Below are 25,359 nucleotides of genomic sequence, written 5' to 3'. Positions count from 1 at the left end.
CTGCATTCATAAGATATAGGAGCAGAGTTAGGCCATTCGGCCCATCAGGTCTGCTCTGCCATTCTATCATGGCTGAGACGTTCCTCATCTGCTACCTACAATGTTACAGACCAAGAGCTGGATTGCAAAATCAGCCAGAGCACCTCCTCCCTTGAACACATGACCTAGGAGCAGGAATAGCCAATTTAGACCCCCGAGCCGAAGACCCTCAATGTGATCGTGGCTGATCCCATCCTGGCCTCAACTCCACTGTCCTCCCATTCTCCATAACCCTTCAACCCATTACCAATTAAAAATCTGTCAAACTCCTCAAATTTAAAGTTCAAAGTATAAAGGATTATATTTCACTGCCAGGTCCCAGCAGGAAAATGCCAAATAATTTGTTTATTTTCTCCAGCTTGTACAATTAATGCAGAATGTTGAATCTGCCGAAGTTCATTTTGACAAAGTTTAATAGGCATGAGTTATTGAACAATGTTTGCTGAAAGGTCCAGTTAAACCAAACCTCAGTAACAGAAATTGCACTGATGTATATGGTATTAAATTGCCATTCAACGTCTGAAACAAAGAAATTTCTTCAGATCAGGGTGCAGCATTAGTACACAAGAGTTCCTAGTCTTGCACTGATGAGCCTTTTGCAAACTAAAGATTAAAGAAGAAACTTGCATCTGTGAAATGCCTTTCACAATCTCGGGATATTGCAAAGCACTTTACAATCAATTGAGCACTTTTGACATGATGAAACGTCATAGACCTGAAATGTTGACTTTTATCTCCACTGATGCTGCCAGATCTGCTCAGCATTTTGTTTTTATTTCAGTTTCCCAGCATCTGTAATTTTGTGTTTTTGTATTTTCGAACTGTTCTCCCTTTGTAATTCAGTATCAGGTGTTGTTCAATTGGCAGCATTCTTTCCTCTGAGTTAGCAGGTAGAAGAATTGTACACAGAAATCTAGGCTGACATTCCAAGGCAGCATTGAGGAAGCACTGTTCCAGAGGTGCTGTTCTTATGGATGGTACAGTAAAGAAAGTCCCCATTTGTCCCCGCAAGCGGATGTAAAAGATCCAACAGCCACTATTTTGAAGAGGTACAGAGTTATCCCCAATGCCCTAATCAATATTTATCCATCAATCAGCATCAGATTATCTGGTCATTGTCGCATTTGCTGTGCACAAACTGGCAGTATTTACTACTTTGCAACAATGACTACACTTAGGCTGTAAACTGCTTTCTGAGGTCTTGAAAGCTGTTCAACATTTTCATCATTGTCGTTGAGTTTATGTGACTTGAGGATTTTGACTTCAAATCGAAAAATGGTTTCACTGTAACATATTATTTGCTTCATAGCATCAAGTGGCAGTAAAACACTGGCAGCACCTCTTGCAATTCCTTTAGTTAAAGATATACTAGCAAAAGCATTTAGTAGGTGAAGATGATCAAAGTGTAACTAATTGTTTCACTGCTAAGTCCCAGCATCAAAATTATTATTATTTTGTTAATCTTTTTATTCTCCTCACTTTCCACATTTTCATCAAATAAACAACAAAAGAAAACCAGCAATAACAAATACAGTACCAATCCCTCAAACAGCCTCCCCTACAACATACAAATCCAAACATCACCCGTGCATTCCAAGTAAAAAAACAAAAGAAAATTAACAATCATCCCGTAAACAGTGTACTCAAGAACAACAATAACCCCAACCCCTGACCTCCCCCTATTGTTCGATGGCAACCAATTCTTGAAAGTGCATGATAAATAATCCCTATGAATTTTCAAAACCATTCTATCCTCCCCCCTCAGCTCAAACTTCACCTCTCGAGAGTCAAAAATTCCAGTAGATCCCCCTGCCAAGCCGAGGCACAGGACGGAGAAGCTGACCTCCACCCCAACAGAAACGCCCCCCCCCCCCCCCCCCCCCCCCTCCGGGCAATCAGCGAGGCGAAGGCTAAAATATCTGCCCACACAACCGCCTGCAGCCCTGGCCGGTCCAACACCTCGAAAATGGTTTCTAGGCAGCCTGGTTCCAAGTTCACATGCATTACCCCTGAGATGACCTTGAAATCCCCCCTCCAACACTTCTCAACTTCAGGCAGAACCAAAACATATGAATATGGTTTGCGGGGCTCCTCCCACACCCCTCACATACATCCTCCACTCCCACAAAGAACAATACAGCACAAGAACAGGCCCTTCAGCCCTCCAAGCCTGCACCGACCATGGTATCTGCCTGAACTAAAACCGTATGCACTGACGGAGTCTGCATCCTTCCATTCTCACCCAATTTATATATTTGTCTAGATACCCCTTAAGCGCCGCTATTGTACCTGCACCCACCACCTCCCCAGGCAGCATGTTCCATATATTTACCTCCCTCTGCGTAAAAAAAAACTTGCCTCGCGCATCTGTTCTAAACTTTTCCCCATGCACTTTAAACCTATGGCCCCTAGTACGTGACTCCTACCCTAGGAAAGGGCATCTGAAATCCACTCTGTCCATGCCACTCATAATCTTGAAGACCTCTATCAGGTCGCCACCTCAACCTCCTTCGTTCCACTGAGAACAGACTGAGTTTATCTCACCTCTCCTAGCTAATGCCCTCCATACCAAGCAACATCCTAGTAAACCACTTCTGTACCCTCTCTAAAGCATCCACATTCTTCTGGTAATGTGGCAACAAGAACTGTATATCCAAATGAGGCCTAACTAAGGTCCTGTACAGCTACAACATGGCTTACCAATTTTTATATTCAATGCCCTGACCGGTGAAGACCAGCATGCCGTATGCCGCCTTGACCACCTTATCCATGTGCATTGCCACTTTCTGTAATCGGTGGGCATGCACACCCAGATCTCTGCCTGTCAATACTCAAGAGTTCTACAATTTACTGTGTAATTCCTACATGCATTGGACCTTCCAAAGTGCATTACCTCACACTTGTCCAGATTAAACCCCATCTGCCATTACACCTCCCAAACTCCAACCAGTTTATAATCTTGCTGTATCCTCTTGACAGTCCTCTCCACTATCTGCAACTCCACCAATTTTTTGTATCATCTGTGAACTTATTAATCAGACCAGCTACATTTTCTTCCAAATCATTTATATACACTATGAACAACAAAGGCCCCAGAACTGATCCCTGTGGAATGCCACTAGTCACAGCTTTCCATTCAGAACAGCACCTTTCTACTGAAATTCAACGGAAGGGTTGTCTTCTGTGCCCAAGGCAGTTCTGTATCTAACTTGCCAGCTCTCCTCTGATCCCATGTGACTTCACCTTTTGTACCAGTCAAACACAAGTTACCTTGTCAAAAGCTTTACTGAAGTCCATGTATACAACATCTACTGCAGGGGTGGGCAAACTTTTCCGTGCAAGGGCCACTTTCAGAAATTCACAATTTTAAAGGGCCGCATAGTATATTAAGTAAAATAATTACTTCACCAGGTTATGATTCTGGACGCCTCATATAGAACATAGAACAGTACAGCACAGAACAGCCCTTCGGCCCTCGATGTTGTGCCGAGCAATGATCACCCTACTAAAGTCAACGTATCCACCCTATACCAGTAAGTAACCCAACAGCCCCCCCCCCCCCCCATTAACCTTAAAAAAAAAAAAAATTTAAATTTTTTTAATGACTTGGTGGGCCGCATAAAGACCTTTGGCGGGCCGTAGTTTGCCCACCCCTGATCTACTGCCTTTCTCTCATCTATCATCTTTGTCACTGCCTCAAAAAACTATCAAATGAGTGAGGCACAACCTCCCTTTCACAAAACCATGTTGTCCATCACTAATAAATCCAGTCCCAGGTTCGATTCCCTGCTTGGGCACTGTCTGTGCGGAGTCTGCACGTTCTCCCCGTGTCTGTGTGGGTTTCCTCCAGGTGCTCCAGTTTCCTCTCTCAGTCCATAGATGTGTAGGTTGGGTGGATTAGGCATGCTAAATTGCCCTTCGTGTCCAAAAAGGTTAGGTGGGGTTATGGGGATAGTTTGCAAGTGTGGGCATAAGTGGGGTGTTCTTTCCAAGGGCCAGTGAGAACTCGATGGGCCGAATGGCCTCCTTCTGCACTCTCAGTTCTATGATTTGTTTCCAAATATGAGTAAATCCTGTCTCTAAGAACCTTTTTCAATAATTTCTCTCCCACAGACGTAAGACCCACCAACCTGTAATTTCCTGATTTATCCCTGCTACCCTTTATAAACAATGCAACAGCAATGGCTACTCTCCAGTCCTCTGGAATTTTACCTGTAGTCAATGAGGATACAAAGATTACTTTCAAGGCCCCAGCAATTTCCTCCCTTGCCTCCCTCCGTATTCTGGGGTAGATCCCATCAGGTTCTGGGGACTTATCTACTTCAATGTTTTTTAAGATGCCCAACACCTCCTCTTTATTAATATCAACATGACTCAGAATATCTACACACTATACCCTATACTCCTCATCCACCAAGTCCTTTGGTGAATACTGAGGCAAAGTATTCATTTAGTATCTCCATTTCTTCTGTTTCCATACATAGATTCCCTCCAAATATCCTTGAATGAACCAATCCTTTCTCTGGCTACCCACTTGTTCTTTACATATTCGGGGCCTCACGGTAGCATGGTGGTTAGCATCAATGCTTCACAGCTCCAGGGTCCCAGGTTCGATTCCCGGCTGGGTCACTGTCTGTGTGGAGTCTGCACGTCCTCCCCGTGTGTGCGTGGGTTTCCTCCGGGTGCTCCGGTTTCCTCCCACAGTCCAAAGATGTGCGGGTTAGGTGGATTGGCCATGCTAAATTGCCCGTAGTGTAAGGTTAATGGGGGGATTGTTGGGTTACGGGTATACGGGTTACGTGGGTTTAAGTGGGGTGATCATTGTTTGGCACAACATCGAGGGCCGAAGGGCCTGTTCTGTACTGTACTGTTCTATGTTCTATATGTATAAAACGCCTTAGGATTTCCATTAATCCTGTTTGCCAACAACATTTGGTCCTGCTCCCTGCTTCTAAGCAAAAACTGAAGCGGGAGAATCCGTCAAAGAAAGTTGTGCATTGTTGATCTGAGGAATCTGATAATCTCCTACGGTGGACTGGTCAGTATTTAAAAACCAGCCTGAACGTGTACGCCACTACAGTAACAGACTTCATTAGTAAGTGTGTAGAAGACTGTGCGCCAAAGAAGCAAAATCTGCATGTTTCCCAACCGGAAACCCTGGATGAACAGGGATATCCACTGCTGCCTGAAGTCTAGGTCTGAGGCGTTCAAGTCAGATGATTCTTACCTGTACAAGAAAGCCAGATATGGTGTAAAGAAATCCATCAAAGATGCCAAAAGACAGTACCGGACCAAGCTCGAGTCCCAGGCTAGCCACACGGACCCCTGCCATCTGTGGCAAAGTCTGCAAGCTATAACGGGCTACAAGATGAAAGCATGTAAAATCGCCGGCTCCAATGCACACCTCCCTGATGAGCTCAACGCATTCTATGCATGCTTTGAGCAAGAGGTCAGTGAGAGCGAGCCCTCCGCCCCAGAGGTCGCGGATGAACTTGCATCTGAGATCACCATTGCAGACGTCAGAGCAGCCTTCTCAAAGGTCAACCCGCGGAAAGCCACTAGCCCGGATGGGATACCCGGATGAGCACTCGGGTCTTGCGCGGATCAGCTGGCGGGAGTATTCGCAGACATCTTCAACCTCTCTTTACAACAACCTGAGGCCCCTATCTGCTTCAAGAAGACGACCATCATCCCTGTACCAAACAAAGTCAAGCAGCGTGCCTTAATGACTATCGGCCAGTGGCTCTGACATCCATCATCATGAAGTGCTTCGAAAGGTTAATCATGGCACGAATCAACTCCAGCCTCCCGGATTGCCTTGATCCACTACAGTTCGCCTACCACTGCAACAGGTCCACAGCAGACACCATCTCCATGGCCCTGCACTCTACCCTGGAACACCTAGATAACAAAGACACATATGTCAGACTCCTATTTAACGACTACAGCTCAGCTCAGCCTTCAACACCATCATTCTTACGAAACTCATCTCCAAACTCTTTGGCCTCGGCTCCTCCCTTTGCGACTGGATCCTGAACTTTCTAACCCACAGGTCACAATCAGTAAAGATAGGCAACAACACCACCTCCACGATCATCCTCAACACTGGTGCCCCACAAGACTATGTCCTCAGCCCCCTACTATATTCCTTATACACCTATGACTGTGTGGCCAAATTCCCCTCCAAATCGATTTTCAAATCATCCCCCCCCCCCATGACGGCACTATAGTTAAGAAAGCCAACCCAGCTCTACTTTCTCAGAAGACTAAGGAAAGTTGGCATGTCAGCTACGACTATCACCAACTTCTACAGATGCACCATAGAAAGCATTCTTTCTGGTTGTATCACAGCTTGGTATGGAGCCTGCTCTGCCCAAGACCACAGGAAACTACAAAAGGTTGTGAATGTAGCCTAGTCCATCACGCAAACCAACCTCCCATCCATTGACTATCTATAATTCCCACTGCCTCGTAAATGCAGCCAGCATAACTAAGGACCCCATGCACCCCGGACATGCTCTCTTCCACCTTCTTCCATCAGGAAAAAGATACCAAAGTTTGAGGTCACGTACCAACCGACTCGAGAACAGCTTCTTCCCTGCTGCCACCAGACTTTTGAATGGACCTGCCTCATATTAAGTTGATCTTTTCTCTGCATCTTGTTATAACTGTAACATTATATTCTGTAGTCACTCCTTCCTTCCCAGTGTACGGTATGCATTGTTTGTACAACATGCAAGAAACAATACTTTTCACTGTGTACTAATACAAGCGCCAATAATAAATCAAATCAATATTTCAAAGCCTCTCACCTTCACCTCACGACCACTCTTGTCCTTGTCCATAAGCAGCTTAAAACTTGCAGAATTTTTTTTTTTTAAATAATTTTTATTGAAATTTTTACAAAATATAAACATCTCAACTCTATTAACAAAACAACCGCGGTAACACCCCAAGAACAATACCCACCCAACTTCAAAAACAACTATAAACAAAAGGGAAAAAAAACAAGAACACCCAAACAACAAAAGGGAAAGAGATAACACCCGCCACATCCCACAAACCCATGTACACAGTTCTCCCTCCCACTGATCCAAACCCTCTTCTCCCCCCCCCCGGGTTGCTGCTGCCGCCGGCCTATTTCCCCACCGTTCCGCCAGGAAGTCCAGGAAAGGCTGCCACTGCCTAAAGAACCCTTGTACTGATCCCCTCAGGGAAAATTTCACCTTCTCCAATTTAATGAACCCCGCCATATCATTGATCCAGGCCTCCACGCTTGGGGGCCTTGCATCCTTCCACTGGAGCAAGATCCTCCGACGGGCTTCTAAAGGCCAGAACACCGGCCTCTTTCGCCTCCTGCACTCCCGGCTCCACTGCAACCCCAAAAATTGCGAGTCCCCAGCCTGGGTTAACCCTGGATCCCACCACCCTCGACACCGTCCTTGCTACCCCCTTCCAAAACTCCCCCAGCGCTGGGCACGCCCAAAACATATGGGCGTGGTTCGCTGGGCTCCCCGAGCACCTAGCACACCTGTCTTCGCCCCCGAAAAACCTACTCCTCCTCGTCCCGGTCATGTGGGCCCTATGCAGCACCTTGAACTGTATGAGGCTAAGCCTCACACAGGAAGAGGAGGAATTCACACTCTCCAGGGCATCCGCCCACGTCCCCTCCTCAATCACCTCACCCAGCTCCTCTTCCCATTTACCCTTCAGTTCCTCCACCGAGGCCTCGTCTACCTCCTGCATCACCCGGTATATGTCCGAAATCCTCCCTCCTCCAACCCACACCCCCGAGAGCACCCTATAACTTGCAGAATTATGATCACTGTTCCCAAAATGATCTCCCACTGAAACTTTGATCACCAGGCCCGGGCTCATTCCCCAGCACCAGATCTATTATGACCCCTTCCTGAGTTGGGCTATTTACATATTTTTTCAAGAAACCCTCCTGAACGCACCTTGCAAATTCTTCTCCATCCATGGCTCTAGCAATAAGTGTGTCAGTCAATATAGAGAAAGTTAAAATTACCCACCACAACCACCCTATTGTTTATGCATCTTTCCAAGATCTATCTGCATATCTGCTGCTCTGCATAGCTGCTGCTCTGCATATCTGCTGCTCTATCTCCCGCTGGCTGTTAGGAGGTCTGTAGTAAACCCCCAACATTGTGATAGCACCCTTCCTATTCCTGAGCTCTACCCAGATTGCCTCGCTGCCTGAACCCTCCCAAGGTGTCCCCCAAACTGTGATATTCTTCCTAACCAATAATGCAACTCCCCCACCCCTTTTGCATCACCCTCTATCTTGCCTGAAGCATCTAATGTTTAATTGCCAGTCCTATCCCTCTTTCAACCAAGTTTCTGTAATGGCAACAACATCATAATTCCACGTAATAATTCAAGCTCTACGTTCATCTGTCTTACCTGAAATACTCCACGCATTGAAACTAATGCACTTCAGCCCACCAGACTCGCTGCCTTGAATAACCACTCTCTGCCCCCCCCACCCCCAGAGGACATTGGTTCCTGTCCTGCCCAGGTGTAGACTGTCCGATTTGTAATGGTCCACCTCTCCCAGAACAGGTTCCAATGTCCCAAAAATCTGAATCCCTCCCTCCTGCACCATCTCTCAAGCCACACATTCATCCTGTCTACCCTGTAATTTCTACTCTCACTAGCACGTGGCACAGGTAGCAATCCCGAGATTACTACCTTTGAGGTCCTACTTTTGTTGATCTATCCCAAAATTCAGCATATAGGAACTCAACCCGATTTTCACCTATATTGTTGGTGCCTATATGCATCATGACAGCTGGCTGTTCACCCTCCCCCTTTAGAATATCCTGCAGCTGCTCTGAGACATCCAGGGCCCTTGCACCCGGGAGGCAACATACCTTCCTGAAGTCTCGTTTGCATCCGCAGAAACGCCTGTCTACTCCACTTACAATCTAATCCCCTATCACTATAGCTCTACCACTCTTTTTCCTGCCCTCTTGCGCAGCAGATCCAGTCATGGTGCCATGAACTTGGCTACTGCTGCCTTCCCCTGGTGAGCCATTTCCCCCAACGGAATACCTGTTTTGGAGGGCGATGGCCGCAGGGGACCGCTGAACTGCCTTCCTACTCTTCCTCTGTCTGGTGGTCACCCATTTCTTATCTCCCTCAGTACTCTGTATCTGCAGTGTGACCAACTTGCTAAACGTGCTATCCAATACTCCTCAGCATCGTGGATGCTCCAAAGTGAGTCCATCCGCAGCTCCAGAGCCATCAAGCGATCTAACAGGAGCTGTAGCTGGACACACATCCTGCACATGAAGGAGCCAGGGACAGGGGACAGTGGGCGTGCCCCTAAACTCCCACATCGCACAAGAGGAGCATGACACATGATCTTCTGCCATGTCTTAACTTTTAAGATTTTCTTATAAATTTAGAGTAGCCAATTTTTTATTTTTTTTTCTTTCCAATTAAGGGGCAATTTAGCATGGCCAATCAACCTAACCTGCACATCTTTTTGGGTTTGTGGCGGTGAAACCCACACAGACATGGGGAGAATGTGCAAACCCCACACAGAGTGACCCAGGGCCGGGATTCGAACCCGAGTCCTCAGCGCCGCAGACCCAATGCTAATCACTGCGCCACATGTTGCCCTTTAACCCTTAAGTTAACTTACAACAACAACTACAATGTCAAGAGAAAAATGAAAGGAAAGACAACTTACTAGTCACCAGCCAATCACCTGCTGGTCGAGGTGACTGAGTTGACTTCGTCCAGAATCAATCTGCTGACTGTGATATCCTTCTTTACCCTTTCTTTTCCTCCTCAAGGTGGCTTTTTGTTTTGTTTAGAGGTGGAGGTAGGGAGGGAGGGAAACACTAATGCAGTGTTTTGGGCTTAACCGCTCTTTAACACCAGTTTTTCAGCTACCCACAGTACAGTTGAGGTGACTGAGTTGACTTCACCTGAATCCCCTTCTGCCATCTCTATTGGACAATGATCTTCCTCCTGTTTGTCACTGGAGGGGTTCTTCGACTACTCGCAGTGCAGTCGAGGTTACGGAGTTGACTTCTCCCAGAATCCTCTTCTGCAACCTCTATTGGGCGAGTTGGCCCGTCCTCGCCCTCGTGAGGTGCATCCTATACATTACCTTCAGCTGTATCAGCCCCAACCTCGCGCACAAGGTTGAGGCATTCACCCTCCGGAGCACCTCACACCACAGCATCAAAATTCTAAACAGTTTATCTTTTCCAACTTGTATAGGTAATACAGAAAGAGCTGTGTAAATGCAAGTCTTTCTAATTTAAGAAATGCTGAAGCACAACAAGATCGGACAATCAGAATATGGTGATGACCAGATAATCTGTTTTAGTGATGTTGACCAGGACACCATAGCGAGTGAACCCGAATTTTAAAAATAGTAAGAAGTCTTACAACACCAGGTTAAAGTCCCAACAGGTTTGTTTGGAATCACCTAGCTTTCGCAGCACAGCTCCTTCATCACGTGAGTGTAGCTCATTCATCAAGTCATGCTCCGAAAGCTAGTGATTCCCAACAAACGTGTTGGACTTCAACCTGATGTTGTAAGACTTCTTACTGTGCCCACCCCAGTCCAATGCTGGCATCTCCACATCATGGCTACTGTCGACACCTTTAAAAATAGTGCAATGGAATCTTTTGCATTTGTCTCAAAGAGCCAATGGGCCTTTGATTTATCATCTCATGGGAAATGTTGCACCTCTAAAAATGTGACTTTTCAGCAATATGCGTAAATTATGCACTTGAGCTCCGAAATGAGAATTGATACCTCAACATTCTGACTCGGAGGCAGGAATTCTGCCACTATGCCATGTCTGATCCTGTTTTGTGCCACTAAGTCAGCAGTACTCATCGACTTTGGATTGACAACAGCAGCTTCTTTGGACAAAAGCAAAGTACTGCGTACTGCAGATGCTGGAATCTGAAACCAAAAGAGAAAATGCTAGAGAATCTCAGCAGGTCTGGCAGCATCAGTAGGGGGAGAAAAGAGTTAACATTTCTAGTCCAGATAACCCTTTGTCAAAGCTGATTTGTACAACCTAATGAACTTAGCACACCAGGCTCTATGTGATTATTTTTAGTTTCAGCCTGTCCAAAGAAATGCTGTAGCCTCCGATTTCTACCTGTAATTCCATTTGTAGTTATTGCAAACATCCTGTAGGTTATTACTGCTGCTTATTCAAAGGGGAGCAGAAAGGAACAAAATATAGCGTTCTTAGAATGTTCCAAATATTTTAAACCAAATTGATTACTTTTTTCGAATGCAATCACTTTAGTAAGAACAGCACGGTAGCTAATTTGTTCATCGTGAGGGCCCAGGACAGAAAATTAATGAATAACCAGAAAATTTGTTTTTGGTAATTTTAGTTGATGAACGAATGTTAGATAAGATAGTGAGAGATTTCCGGTATCTTTAATAGTAACTTCTAATTGGAAAACATTTGAAAATGCTTAGTAAATTATGCCCTTTGTGTACAATTTGAATACCTGACATACAAATTATATGATAATATTAGACTTGATGTTTTTTAAAAATGCTCTCCACCATTTTTGCAGTAACTTGCAAGATTTATCCTGGACATCCTCTAACTTGAGTAGCAATCATTTACCATCAAAAATGTAAAATGGCATGCAGATGAATTCTGTTAAGTTTAAAATATTTTTATTTTAGAGTATATACCACAGCATTTAGGGGGAGTCGGCATAGTGGTAATGTCTACGTTAGTAATCCAGAGGTCCACACTAATGCTCGAGGGTCATGGATTCAAATCCCACCTTGGCAGCTGGCAAAATGTGAACTCCATTAATAAATCTAGAATATAAAGCTAGTCTCAGTAATGGTGACCATGAAAGTATCATCAATTGTCGCAAAAACTTCCAGCTGGCTAGCTAGTGTCCTTGTCAGGCAACAAAATCTGCCATCCTTGCACGGTCTGGGCTACATGTGATTCCAGACCCACAGCAATGACCAACTTCCCACGAAAATGGCTTAGCAAGGGTAATTAGGGATTAGGAACAAATGCTGGCCTTGTCAGCAATGCCAAATATCCATCAAAGAATAAAGAGAAAAATACTTTGTATTTTTCTTCTCAGCTACAATAGAGTAGGGTAATATTACCTAGATGATGTATTTTCAAATCAAAATTATTCTTTTGTACAATTTACCTAAAATCTTTTCTTTAGTAACAAGAGTAATAAGGAAGAGGCTGTATTACAACGTAAAACAGTAGCAAGTGCTCCACCACCACCATCAGAGGAGGTCGTTTCGAGTAGTTCTGAGGATGATTCGGGAACTGACAAAGAGGAAGACGGTCCTATGTCTCAACGGTCAACACCAGTAAAAATTACAGAGTTCGGGGATGCTACCAAAATTCCTGAGGTAATAAATATATGTTATGCAATTCATAGACTCAGAGGTAAACAACACAGAAAAGGCCCTTTGGCCCATCGCTTCTGCGCCAGTCAAAAACAACAACCTCAGTATTTTAATCCCATTTTCCAGTACCTTGCCCAATGCCTTGGTATCAAAAGTGCACATCTATATACTACTTAATTAATAATTGAAAAGAATGGCATATATTAAAATGATGTAGTTTAATAAAATATTTTGAAGCAAGATACCTTTTTGGAGGGAAAACTGGTCTAAACAGCTGCTGCGCGCCTTCTGTACCTAATTACATTGCTGGAGGTATTTCATCATTCTATCACAATAAAGGAGAAAGGAATAAAACTGAAAATCAGAATGGAGGGGTGACTAAATTTGATTGTTTCTTTTCATCACTAACCAACTTAATTGGTGAAGGATAACTTCTGTCATCAATATAGAGAAGGCTTGTGACCAACTGAGAAATCTGTTGGCTTGGAAATTGAAACAGTTTTCTCAAATGTAAACGCAAAGGGGCACTATTTAACTTTTTCTTAGAAGTGACAGTTCCATTATACATTATATATAACTTGGTTGAGTCAAGGCTGGGAAAGTATTTTAAAATGTCAATAGTCGTTGAGTGGTTCCCCCCCCCCCCCCCCCCCCCCAGAATAATAGAACTACATAGTAAACGGGCAAGATGAAAGTAAGCATCACATTCACTATATCGTGAGTCTGCAAGGTAGGAAATTGCCATTGATGGCCCTTATTATTCAACACAACTACCTCTAGCAACTGAATAAATGTGTTTCCCTATTTAGCTGTTAGTGCTTTCCTTTCAAGATTCAAACCAATGTAAATATGCTCTATCTGTAAAAAAAATTAAAGATGTTTAAACTTGAGGAAATTTGCTAATTATGACATGTCTCATAGGAATTTCTTGTCACTCATGAATGCTGGCTTAACCCTTCAAATTGTGCACTCAAATCAATGTTTTTCTTAAGTATTTTAATAATCCTATTTGAAGCTTTTTCAAGAACATTGAGACAATAAGGTTCTATAGGTTAAAACAGAATTGACTAGCATAACTGATTACTGAAAAATTCACATTTGTGTAATATGATCTATGATCAGTTGTTTACTTCTAAAGATGATGCAAGGAATCTCTGGGAAAGCAAAGTATCTCAGAAATTTGAACAACGGGCTAAGCAAGTTGTTTCACACTACCACTAAGCAGTGGCTATGCAGGTGCTATGTTCTACTAATTGGATGATGCTGCCAGTACAAAAATATGTTCTGCCTACCACAAAACTGATCAACATTGTATGAATTTCAGTGCTGATGCAATGCCAGGTATGTCAGCATTGGATTGAAATGCAGTTCAAGTTGATCAGAAATTGGCTGATCAAATTTAACAGCATGTTTCTTCGGTTCATAGAATCATAGAATTTACAGTGCAGAAGGAGACCATTCGGCCCATCGAGTCTGTACCGGCCCTTGGAAAGAGCACCCTACCTAAGCCCACGCCTCCACCCTATTCCTGTAATCCAGTAACCCCACCTAACCTTTTGGACACTTAGGGCAATTTATCATGGCCAATCCACCTAACCTGCACATCTTTGGACTGTGGGAGGAAACCCATGTAAACAGGGAGAACGTGCAGACTCCGCACAGGCAGGGACCCAAGCCTGGAATCGAACCTGGGACCCAGAGCTGTGAAGCAACTGTGCTAACCACTGTGTTACCATGTTTGAACTCCAAAGTACAGGGTGTACTTAACCAAGCCCACTTAGAAAACCCAAAACAAAGCATTTGCAGTTTTGTTATTCCAAGATTGGGCATCACTTGCTGAACAATCCTGAGAGCTACACTAACATTTTAAAATGATAAGTCAAACTTATAAATGCCGCTCATTTATGTTTGCTGGAAGTGACATACATTCACACACGGACTAGAGGGAACATTTTCAAGCCTTATGGCTTTTGTGAATTAACTGGGAGCTTGGAGAGCTGACAGTTCCTCATTGTTTTCTCCATGGCAGTACCTTGGCCAACCAGTTGGCACTCTTTTCCTGTAGGATGAATTGTTACTATCTGATATTTGGCGCACGTTTGTCCTGAAGAGTGCAAGACAAAAAAAATCGGCAAAATTTAATATTGCTGAGAAGAGAGACAAGTTTTGTACTACTCTATACGTAACAAAATTTTGAATTCCTTTTCATGCTTCTTGGTTGGTAAATAATTGATGTTCTGTTTTGCCATCTAACGGTTTGAGATGCAGTAGTGTAGAATTTATATTACTAGACTAATAATCCAGAGAAAGCCAATTGAAATCCTACCAAAGCAGTTTGGCAATTTAAGTAGCAGTTTGTAAAATAAAAATCTAGGATTAATAAAAGTAACCAGGCAGCTGGTTTCATCATATCCTTTTTAGGGAGGTAAACAAGCCTTCCTTATCTGGTCTGGACTATTTGACTTGTGTCCCACGCCAATATTGTTTTGTTTTTTTTAAAGTATTTTTATTTAACAAATTTTCAAAATACAACACCCAAAACAACCGCCACCCCCCTCAACAGTCACAGTCAACAGTAACCAATTCCCAGAAATGCATAATAAACAAACCCCAACAAACCCCCTCAGCTCAAACTTTACCTTCTCTCGGGTCAAAAACTCCAGCAGGTCCCCCCGCCACGCCAAGGTGCAGGGCGGAGAGGCTGACCGCCACTTGTCGGTTTAGCTCAGTGGGCTAGACAGCTCATTTATAATGCAGAACAAGGCCAGCAGCGCGAGGTTAAATTCCCATACCGGCTTACCCGAACAGGCGCCGGAATGTGGCGACTATGGGTTTCTCACAGTAACTTCATACTTGTGACAATGAAAGATTAAACCCACCTTCGAGTGATTAATGAGGCAAAGGTAAGACATCTCCCCCGTGCTCACCGGCAGCTCGAGCTGGTCTGACACCCCAAATATGGCGTTTAGGGGGCCGGGCTTCACATCCGCATGCAAGGCCCCTGAAATTGTCCTTAATACTGACCTCCAAAAACTTTCTAGTTTCGGACAGGCCCAAAACATGTGAACATGATTCGCAGGGCCCTTCTGATAGCGCTCATGGGCATCCTCCACCTCTTGATCAGCCGGCTCATCCTTGATTTAGTGAGGTGTGCCTTATATACTACCTTCAGCTATATCAGCCCCAATCTCGCACAAGAAGTCAAGGCATTCCCCCTCTGCAACACCTTGCACCACAGTCTCTCTTCTTGCACCATCCCCAGCTCCTCCTATTTCACCATAATCCCCTCCATAGACACCCCATACTCATCCAGGATCCTCCTGCAAATTGCCAAAACAACTCCTTTCTCCTGCCCCCGCTGACAACACCTCCAACAATGAGGCTGGCGCTACTGGGAAGGTCGGGAATACCTTCCTTGCGAAGTCCTGCACCTCTCTCTGTGCCAACCCATATTTCTCTCCCAGTTCTTCTAGACTCACGAATCATCCCCAAGGAACAAATCCTTAATTTCACTGATACCCTTGTTACCCCAAACCCAGCATCCATCCTTCCTGGCTCGAACCCATGATTCCCCCAGTCGACATCCCCCTGACCCAGTCCTCAATTTAAAGTGCAGTCTAAACTTCCTCCAAATCATCAGTTTGGCCACTACCACCTGACTCCTCAAATACTTTTCTGGGGCCATTGGGAGCGGTGCTGCTGCCACGCCTGCAACCCAATCGCCTGCAAGAGCCCTCCTCCGTCCTTTCCCATAAAGCCCTCCATCCCCTCACCTACTCAGCATTTGCTACCCAATAATAGGAAAGCAAGTTTGGGAACCCTAGCCCCCCCCCCCCCCCCCCCCCCCGCCTTCCCCTTTCCAATATCACCTTTCCGATCCAGGCCCAAAAATGAATGGGGAGATATCAACTTATTCACCCCCTTGAAGAATGATTTAGGTAGAAAGACTGGCAGACACTGGAACAAAAATAGGAACCGTGGCAACACATTCATTTTGGCAACCTGCATCCGGCCTGGCAAAGGGAGATTATCCCACCTGCCAAATCAGCCTTCACCCTCCCCACCAAACTGGTAAAATTAAACTTCTGGAGCCCTGCCCAGTCCCAAGCCACCTGAACCCCCAGATACTTAAAGTGAGACGTCGCCAAGCGGTATGGCAACCCTAGGTTTAACCCCTAGAACTTCTAAAACCTCTGAAGCAGCACCATTATATCCCCCATCGATACCTTCGGCTCTTGAGGTGTATAGGAGCAGGTCATCTGCATATAGGGACACCCTATGTTCTACCCAACCCCTCACTATCCTCTTCCACAACCCCGAGCTCCTTAGAGCAATGGCCAAGTGCTCTATAGCCAATGCAAACAGAAGGAGGGAAATGGGGCAGCCCTGCCTCGTGGCCTGATGTAATGAAAGAGACCACGAGTTCAAATTATTTGTGCGCACACTTGCCCTTGGTTCCTTGTATAGCAGCAGCGCCCATGCCCAAAACTTCGGCCCGATTCAATACCCCTCCAGTACTGCCATCAGTTAACTCCATTCTAGAGGCGCTTGTTGGGCCGCATTCCGGACCTGGAGGCAGGGGGCCTGATCATGGGGGGAGACTTTAACACAGTGCTGGATCCCCCACTGGACCGGTCCAGTTCAAGGACAGGTAGGAGACCGGCGGCGGCCAAAGTACTGAGGGGGTTTATGGACCAGATGGGAGGGGTGGATCCCTGGAGGTTTGGGAGGCCGAGAGCGCGGGAGTATTCCTTTTTCTCCCATGTCCATAGGGTCTATTCCCGAATAGATTTTTTCATCCTGAGCAGGGGATTGATCCCGAAGGTGCAGGATGCAGAGTATTCGGCCATAGCAATTTCAGACCATGCTTCGCACTGGGTTGATCTGGAGATGGGGGAGCCGCTCTGGCGCCTGGATGTGGGGCTGCTGGCTGATGAGGAGGTGTGTAGGAGGGTCCGTGGAAGTATTGAGGGGTATCTTGATACCAACGACATGGGGGAGGTCCGGGTGGGGATGGTCTGGGAGGCTCTGAAAGCAGTGATCCGGGGGGAGCTGATCTCCATCCGGGCCCATAGGGAAAGGAGGGAGAGGAAGGAGAGGGAGAGACTGGTGGGGGAGCTCCTGGATGTGGACAGGAGATACGCGGAGGCACCGGAGGAGGAGTTGCTGGGGGAACGGCGTAGTTTGCAGGCCAAATTTGACTTGTTGACCACCAGAAAGGCGGAGACACAGTGGAGGAGGTTGCAGGGCAAGGTATATGCGTATGGGGAGAAGGCGAGCAGGATGTTGGCGAATCAGCTCCGCAGGCGAGATGCGGCTAGGGAAATTGATGGAGTGACGGATAGGGGTGGGAATGTAGTGCAGAAGGGGACAGAAGTAAATAGGGTCTTTAGGGACTTCTACGAGGAACTGTACCGGTCAGAACCTCCGATGGGGAGAGGGGGGATGGAGAGCTTCATGAACAGGCTATGGTTCCCAAGGGTTCAAGAGGAGCTGGTAGAGGGGCTGGGGCGCCGATAGAGTTGGAGGAGCTAGTCAAGGGGATTGGACAAATGCAGTCAGGTAAGGCGCCGGGGCCGGACGGGTTCCCGGTGGAATTTTATAAAAAGTATGCGGATCTGGTGGGTCCCCTGTTGGTGCGAGCCTTCAATGAGGCATGGGAGGGGGGGGGGATTTGCCCCCGACGATGTCGCGGGCACTGATCTCTCTGATCCTAAAGCGGGATAAGGACCCCTTGCAGTGTGGATCATACAGGCCTATCTCGCTCCTCAATGTTGACGCTAAGTTGCTGGCGAAGATCCTGGCCACCAGGATAGAGGACTGTGTGCCAGGGGTGATACACGAGGATCAGACAGGATTTGTCAAGGGACGGCAGCTCAACACGAATGTGCGGAGACTGCTAAATGTTATTATGATGCCGGCAGTGGAGGGGGAGGCGGAGATAGTGGTGGCGCTGGATGCGGAGAAAGCGTTTGATAGAGTTGAGTGGGGGTACCTGTGGGAGGTGCTGGAGCGGTTTGGATTCGGGGAGGGATTCATCAAATGGGTGAGGCTGCTCTACGCGGCTCCGATGGCGAGTGTAGTTACCAATGGAAGGAGATCGGAGTACTTTAGGCTCTACCGTGGGACCAGGCAGGGGTGCCCCCTGTCCCCCTTGCTCTTTGCACTGGCGATTGAACCTTTGGCTATGGCGTTGAGGGAGTCAGGGAGATGGAGGGGTCTGGTGCGGGGTGGGGAGGAACATCGTGTATCGCTGTATGCGGACGGCCTGCTGTTGTATGTGGCGGATCCAGAAGGGGGAATGCCGGGGGTGATGGAGCTGTTAGCGGAATTTGGGGGCTTCTCGGGCTATAAGTTAAATTTAGGCAAGAGTGAGGTATTTGTAGTACACCCGGGTGATCAGGAGGAGGGAATCGGAAGACTCCCATTTAAGAGGGCAGTGAAGAGTTTCAGATACCTGGGGGTGCAGGTGGCCAGGAGTTGGGGGACTCTCCATAAGCTTAATTTTACCAGGCTGGTGGAACAGATGGAGGAGGAATTTAAAAGGTGGGACATGGTGCCGCTATCGTTGGCGGGTAGAGTGCAGTCCGTCAAAATGACAGTTCTCCCGAGGCTCTTGTTCCTTTTTCAGTGTTTGCCCATCTTTATCCCTAGGGCCTTTTTTAGAAGGGTGACTAGCAGCATCATGAGCTTTGTTTGGGTGCATGGGACCCCGAGGGTGAAGAGGATCTTCTTGGAGCGGGGTAGAGATGGGGGGGCCTGGCGTTACCCAATCTCTCGGGGTATTATTGGGCGGCCAATGTGTTGATGGTGCGCAAGTGGGTAATGGAGTGGGAGGGGGCAGCATGGAAACGGATGGAGAGGGCGTCCTGTGGAGATACAAGCCTAGGGGCCCTGGTAACGGCGCCGTGGCCGCTCCCTCCTACGAGGTATACCACTAGTCCGGTGGTGGCGGCTACCCTCAAGATTTGGGGGCAGTGGAGGCGACATAGGGGAGACGTGGGGGGCTCGATGGAGGCTCCGTTAAGGGGGAACCATAGGTTCGTCCCGGGGAACATTGATGGGGGATTTCAGGGTTGGTACAGAGCGGGCATCAGACAGCTGAGGGACCTGTTTATTGATGGGAGGTTTGCGAGCCTGGGGGAGTTGGAGGAGAAATTTGGGCTCCCCCCGGGGAACATGTTCAGGTATCTGCAGGTAAAGGCATTTGCTAGGCGGCAGGTGGAGGGATTCCCTTCGCTTCCCGCGAGGGGGGTGAGCGACAGGGTGCTTTCGGGGGTCTGGGTCGGAGAGGGGAAGATATCTGATATCTACAAGGTTATGCAGGAGGCGGAGGAGGCGTCAGTAGAGGAGCTGAAAGCTAAGTGGGAGGGGGAACTGGGGGAACAGATCGAAGACGGGACTTGGGCTGATGCCCTGGAGAGGGTTAATTCTTCCTCCTCGTGTGCGCGGCTTAGCCTCATCCAATTCAAGGTGCTGCACCGGGCCCACATGACTGGGACGAGGATGAGTAGGTTCTTTGGGGGTGAAGACAGGTGTGTCAGGTGCTCGGGGAGTCCAGTGAACCATGCCCATATGTTCTGGGCATGCCCGGCACTGGAGGAGTTCTGGAAGGGGGTGGCGAGGACGGTGGGATCCAGGGTCAAGCCAGGATGGGGACTCGCGATTTTTGGGGTTGGGGTGGAGCCGGGAGTGCAGGAGGCGAAAGAGGCTGGTGTGCTGGCCTTTGCGTCCCTAGTAGCCCGGCGAAGGATCTTGCTACAATGGAAGGATGCGAGGCCCCCAAGTGTGGAAACCTGGATCAATGACATGGCGGGTTTCATTAAGCTAGAGAAGATCAAATTCGCCCTGAGAGGGTCGGTACAAGGGTTCTTTAGGCGGTGGCGGTTTTCTCGACTTTCTGGCTCAACGATAGGGTACGGGGACAGTAGCAGCAGCAACCCGGGGGGGTGGGGGGAAGGGGGAGTGAAAAGGTAGGTGGGGGGGGGGCGGACGATGACTATGTTTGTTTATTTAATTTAAATTTATTTTTAAGTTCTTCTGTTGTTCATTGGGGTTGGGGGGTGGGGGATGGGATACATGTGTCGATACGGTCTGGGGGTGATACAGTTATTATGGGTTATTTTGTTGCATTTCATTGTTTGTCGTTAAGTTTTATATTTTCTGTAAAAATTCCAATAAAAATTATATTAAAAAAAAAAGATAACTCCATTCTACCCGCTCGAATGCCTTCTCTGCATCCAGAGCCACAATCTCATCCGTCTCCCTTCCCTCCACTGGAGAGAGGACCACATTCAGCAACCTTTTCACTTTCAAGAACAACTGCCTTCCCTTAACGAACCCCATTTGATCCTCCCTGATCACCTTCGGGAGAACCTCTCCAGCCTTAACACTAACACCTTTGCCAGTCTTTTGGCATTTACATTCAGCAGAGAAATGGGCCTATACAACCCACACTCCACTGGGCATTATCTTTCTTTAGCAGTAGCGAGATTGAACCCTGCCCCATCGTTTATGGCAGTACACCCCTGTCCATCACACCTTCAAACATGTCCACCGTCAGTGTAGCCAGCTTGTCTTAAAATTTCTTATAAAATTCGGCTGGGAACCCTTCTGGCTTCGCCTCCTTCCCTGCTGCATCCTCCCAATTGCCTCCTTCTCCTCTTGCACCTTACCGGCTCTTCCAAGCCTGCCCTATCCTCCTTTCCCAACCTCGGGTACTCCAACCCATCCAAGAACTCCCTCATCGCCCTTTCCTCCTCTGGTGGCTCTGACCTATATGGGTCACTATAAAATTCTTCAAATACTTCATTAATCTGCTCCGACCCACCACCAACTTCCCCGCCTTATTCTGTATACAAACTATCTCCCTCTCTGCTGCATCCCCCTCCGCTGCCTCCCTCTGAAGTTGGCTGGCCAGCATGCATCCTGCCTTCTCCCTCTACTCATACACCGCCCCCTTTGCCTTTCTCACCTGACGTACCGCTTTCCCCGTGGACAGTTAATCGAACCTCGCTTGTAGCTGCTTCCTCTTAATCAGGAGACCCAGGAGACGATGGATTTTCATTCACCACCCCCCCCCCCCCCCCCCCCTTCTTACCGCAGTTCTTCTTGTGGGACTTTGACATCACACCCCTATCTAATATCTTCCTACACCGACTTATTCAGGTAGCACAGAGGTTAGCATTGCTGCTTCACAGCGCCAGGGTCCCAGGTTCGATTCCTGCCTTGGTTCACTGTCTGTGCGGAGTCTGCACATTCTCCCCGTGTCTGCGTGGGTTTCCTCTGGATGCTCCGGTTTCCTCCCTCAAGTCACGAAAGATGTGCTGTTAGGTGAATTGGACATTCTGAATTCTCCCTCTGTGCACCCGAAGAGGCGCTGGAATGTGGCGATTAGGGGCTTTTCATAGTAACCTCATTACAGTGCTAATGTAAGCCTACTAGTGCAAATAAAGATTATTATTATTATTCAAAAATTGTCCCTGGGAAAGGACATTAAAGTTCAAAAAAACTAAAAATCGAGCTGGAGCTTCCCAACGTGCGACCTCCACCTACATGTCGTCACCAGATGTTTCTCCCACACCAATATTCTTAACAGCCTCTGAGTAGTCTAGAAAACCATTTTGTTATATCAAGCTACTACCAGTAGTTCAAAAAGAAATCCCACTATCAACTTGTTACTAAGGATTGGCAATGAAAGCCAGTCCTGCCATTAACACTTCTATCCTGAGAATGAATAAATTAAAATGCAATTATTTTTTACAGTTTGTTTAATATTTAAGATGCAGTATTTTCATGCATTGCTGAGAAGCCTTCATGTAGTATTTTAATCTGTGAAAGATATTGAAACTGGTTACTGTTATAACAGATTTTAAAGCTCTGACCATGTCTTCACACAGTTGGCATGTGTCTTTATTCATAGCTTGTGATGGTGTTATTCCTATAAATTATTCAGTATTTCAGAAAGATTATATGAAAACAGATTGTACTGCAGGAGATGAAATGCCCACGTTTGTACATAGCAACCAAATGTTTTATTTACTTCAATTTAAATTCTTGCCTGATGTGTATCAAGAACAAAATTTGTGGTAAGGTACTGTTGCGATCTAAAACACTTTGTAGCTTTAATCATAACTCCCCAGTGTATCCTGCACATCTTATTTGTGTAAGTTGTGCCACATCACACTTTTTACGATTCATTTGACATGCATCGGATGATCAACTGAAGAAATAGGTTGATATTTGTTTGCTTTTGGTCTGGTTTTCTCGCCTTTGAATATACTTACTACATTCAGTATAGGTTTTGTTCCACATTATTAAATTACCCCCTCTCCCTCCCCCCCCCCCCCCCTCCCAATGTAGTGAATCTAATGTTTTGTTCTCCCAGCACAGAATGAATAGCACTCACCATTTATCATAATTATACTTGACCACAAACTTTGTAAGCTTTTCCAATATGATTTGTAGATATTGGTTATTGGCTTCACAATTCAGGTCTAAATACTGTAATGCTCTTTTGTTATAAATTACTGTTCACTTCTTTCCTCCTTTCTCCGTGACATCATTGAAAAGAATTCAGGATAAGCAATGGTTATTGTTTTAATTGCCATTTAGACTGTCATATCCAAACGATTTTTAAAATTATGAACACAATTTCTTGAGTTATTATGTTGATATATTAAGAGCTTAAACATAATTAGAATTGTCAAACAAAAGCCAGTTAGTTAAACCAAGAATTAATCAAACATCTCTTGATTTTGATTATACTATTATAAGCATAGGACTGACCAGCAAATTTGCATTTATATAGGTACTTTAAGATAATAACATCTTCTGCAGCACTTTGCAGAATATTATGAAGCAAAAATTCAAACTAAGCTACATGAGATATTAAGGAAGGTGACCAAAAGCTTGGTTAACGCTAGAGGTTCTGCTAGTAGGTAGAAAATCCTAGAGTGGGATTCTAAAATCTAATGCCCAGTTAACTGAAGATGTAGCAATCCATATTGGAGCAATTTTAAAATCTGGAATGTACAAGAGACCAGAATTGGAGGAGTGCAAATGTTTATAGGGCAAGAAAAGGTCATAGAGCTAGAGAGGGATGAGGCCACAGAGGGATTTGAAAACTAGGATGAAAATTTAGAAACACAGGCATTGCCTGATCAGTAGCTCGTGTAGGTCAGCGAGTACCAAAGTGATGGGAATGAGATTTGGTACCTGTTAGGAGAAGGTAGCAGAGTTGAGAATGAGCTCAAGTTTATGAAGTGTAGAGATGCATGTATTTATCTCTTTCTGTACTTTCAAGACCAAGTCTGATGAGAGGAATTTGCTTTTGACAATCTTCAGGACATTGTCCTGTGAAAGGTTTGAACAGATAATCAAACCAGAACATAATTGGAGCAAAATTAAGATTCAAATATATACTCAAGTACTATTGGGCTACTTATTATGTGCAAAGTGTAGCCACCTGGGGTGGCCACGTCCCGATTACAAAATGGACACTGCAAAGAATGAAGAGAAAAATGGACAATGCTGAGAAAGCACGCAGGTGCAAGGTTTGTCTGTTGATTGGAGCTGTAGCTCCCAGACAAGACCGATACCGCAAAGCCATTTCCATACCAATGAGTCATCTCCGGGGACAAAAGAGAAACATTTAGGTAAACGATACTAAAGTAGACACCCCGGTGCCAAAGGAGACTAGAACAAAGCAGGCCAATGACCACCTAGGGCCCACCCAGCAATCAGAGCAGCCACCCCGTTATTGGAGGAAATCGATACCAATGATCAGGATACGGTCCAATTAATTGGGACCGAGTTCAAGGACCGCTCAAAAGCGCGCGAAGCCCCCTTTGGATATAAGAAGAAACCCCCAAGAGGCCGTCCGAAGCTAAGTATAGGCTTTAGTAGTAGTGATAGTTTAGTTAGTAGAGTTTGTGCATGAGTACAATTGACTGTGTAAATAATTAAGCATTCATTTCGAACTTACTAACTGGTGTATCGAGTCTTTGACCAGTATTCGGTTTTGAACCTTGTGGCGGTATCGAAAGATACCTGGTGACCTTTGAGCAAACGTAATTAGAATTAAGGAAAGCGAGCATATTAATCGCCATAAACAGAGCCAATTAAAGAGAGAACACAACGAGCAACAAAGGCCAAAATATGCCTATTAATGGTGGACTAATTGTTTTTTTTTGTGGCAATTTCCAGGATTTCAACTATAGCGCAAGAGAAACTCATATTATGAATCTCTCGGGGCTTCCATCAGAAGATGATCTTCTGATATACAAAAGGTAAGAACAAATATCCTTGATATGACTTATAAAAAGTGTAATTGGTCTGGCTACTTAAGTTATTTGAGATATTCAATGTTTAGATAACAATTCAAAATTATTTAAACTGCATATTAAATAGTATCTTTAAATTTGTTTTTAATTGAATTTTCTTGAGTCTGTTATGTAATGCTCCATCCTCTGATTTTTCCAATTTTGTCATGAACATTATATAATTGAGGAGACCCTCTTCTTCCTATCAATGATTATTCAAACATCTCCAGATTTTGATCTTAATGACCAACAATACAGTGGCTCTGTACTGCATGCAATACATAACTGAGGTTATATACTTAGCTGAGGAATGCATAAATATTAAATAATATTAGTTCAGTACTCATATGAATTACTTGAATTTCAGCATAGAAGTTATAGTTTCAAAATCAATGGATTTTTTTTTTTACTGTTTCCTCAATCTTAGCCCCATCTATTGTAAATGTACCCCATCTATTGTAAATGTACCACAGAAATGGGAAATACTTACGTCACTTGTCATTGTTTCAAAATAGGTGAAAGCTTTTAATTTGGTTGTTGGGAATGAGGATTATCAAGGCTGCTCCCTGAGGATCACCTCACTGCCAT

The 25,359-nt window shown here is 45.6% G+C and overlaps 1 protein-coding gene across 4 annotated transcripts in view; it reads left to right on the top strand.

Annotated features, from left to right (window-relative positions):
* fig4a (FIG4 phosphoinositide 5-phosphatase a) overlaps nt 1-25,359 on the top strand; it is a 211,939-nt gene that overhangs the window by 141,218 nt on the left and 45,362 nt on the right. For all 4 annotated transcript variants that reach the window (XM_038799189.1, XM_038799185.1, XM_038799187.1 and 1 more), the window contains 2 exons: nt 12,256-12,451; nt 24,656-24,738. In XM_038799189.1, the coding sequence (XP_038655117.1) occupies nt 12,256-12,451; nt 24,656-24,738 (279 nt within the window). The remainder of the gene's footprint in view (nt 1-12,255; nt 12,452-24,655; nt 24,739-25,359) is intronic.

The sequence above is a fragment of the Scyliorhinus canicula genome, chromosome 6 (assembly GCF_902713615.1).
Source record: "Scyliorhinus canicula chromosome 6, sScyCan1.1, whole genome shotgun sequence".
NCBI lineage: Eukaryota > Metazoa > Chordata > Chondrichthyes > Carcharhiniformes > Scyliorhinidae > Scyliorhinus > Scyliorhinus canicula.
Note: the sequence above shows the minus strand (reverse complement) of the source record. Positions and strands in the feature narration are given on the sequence as shown.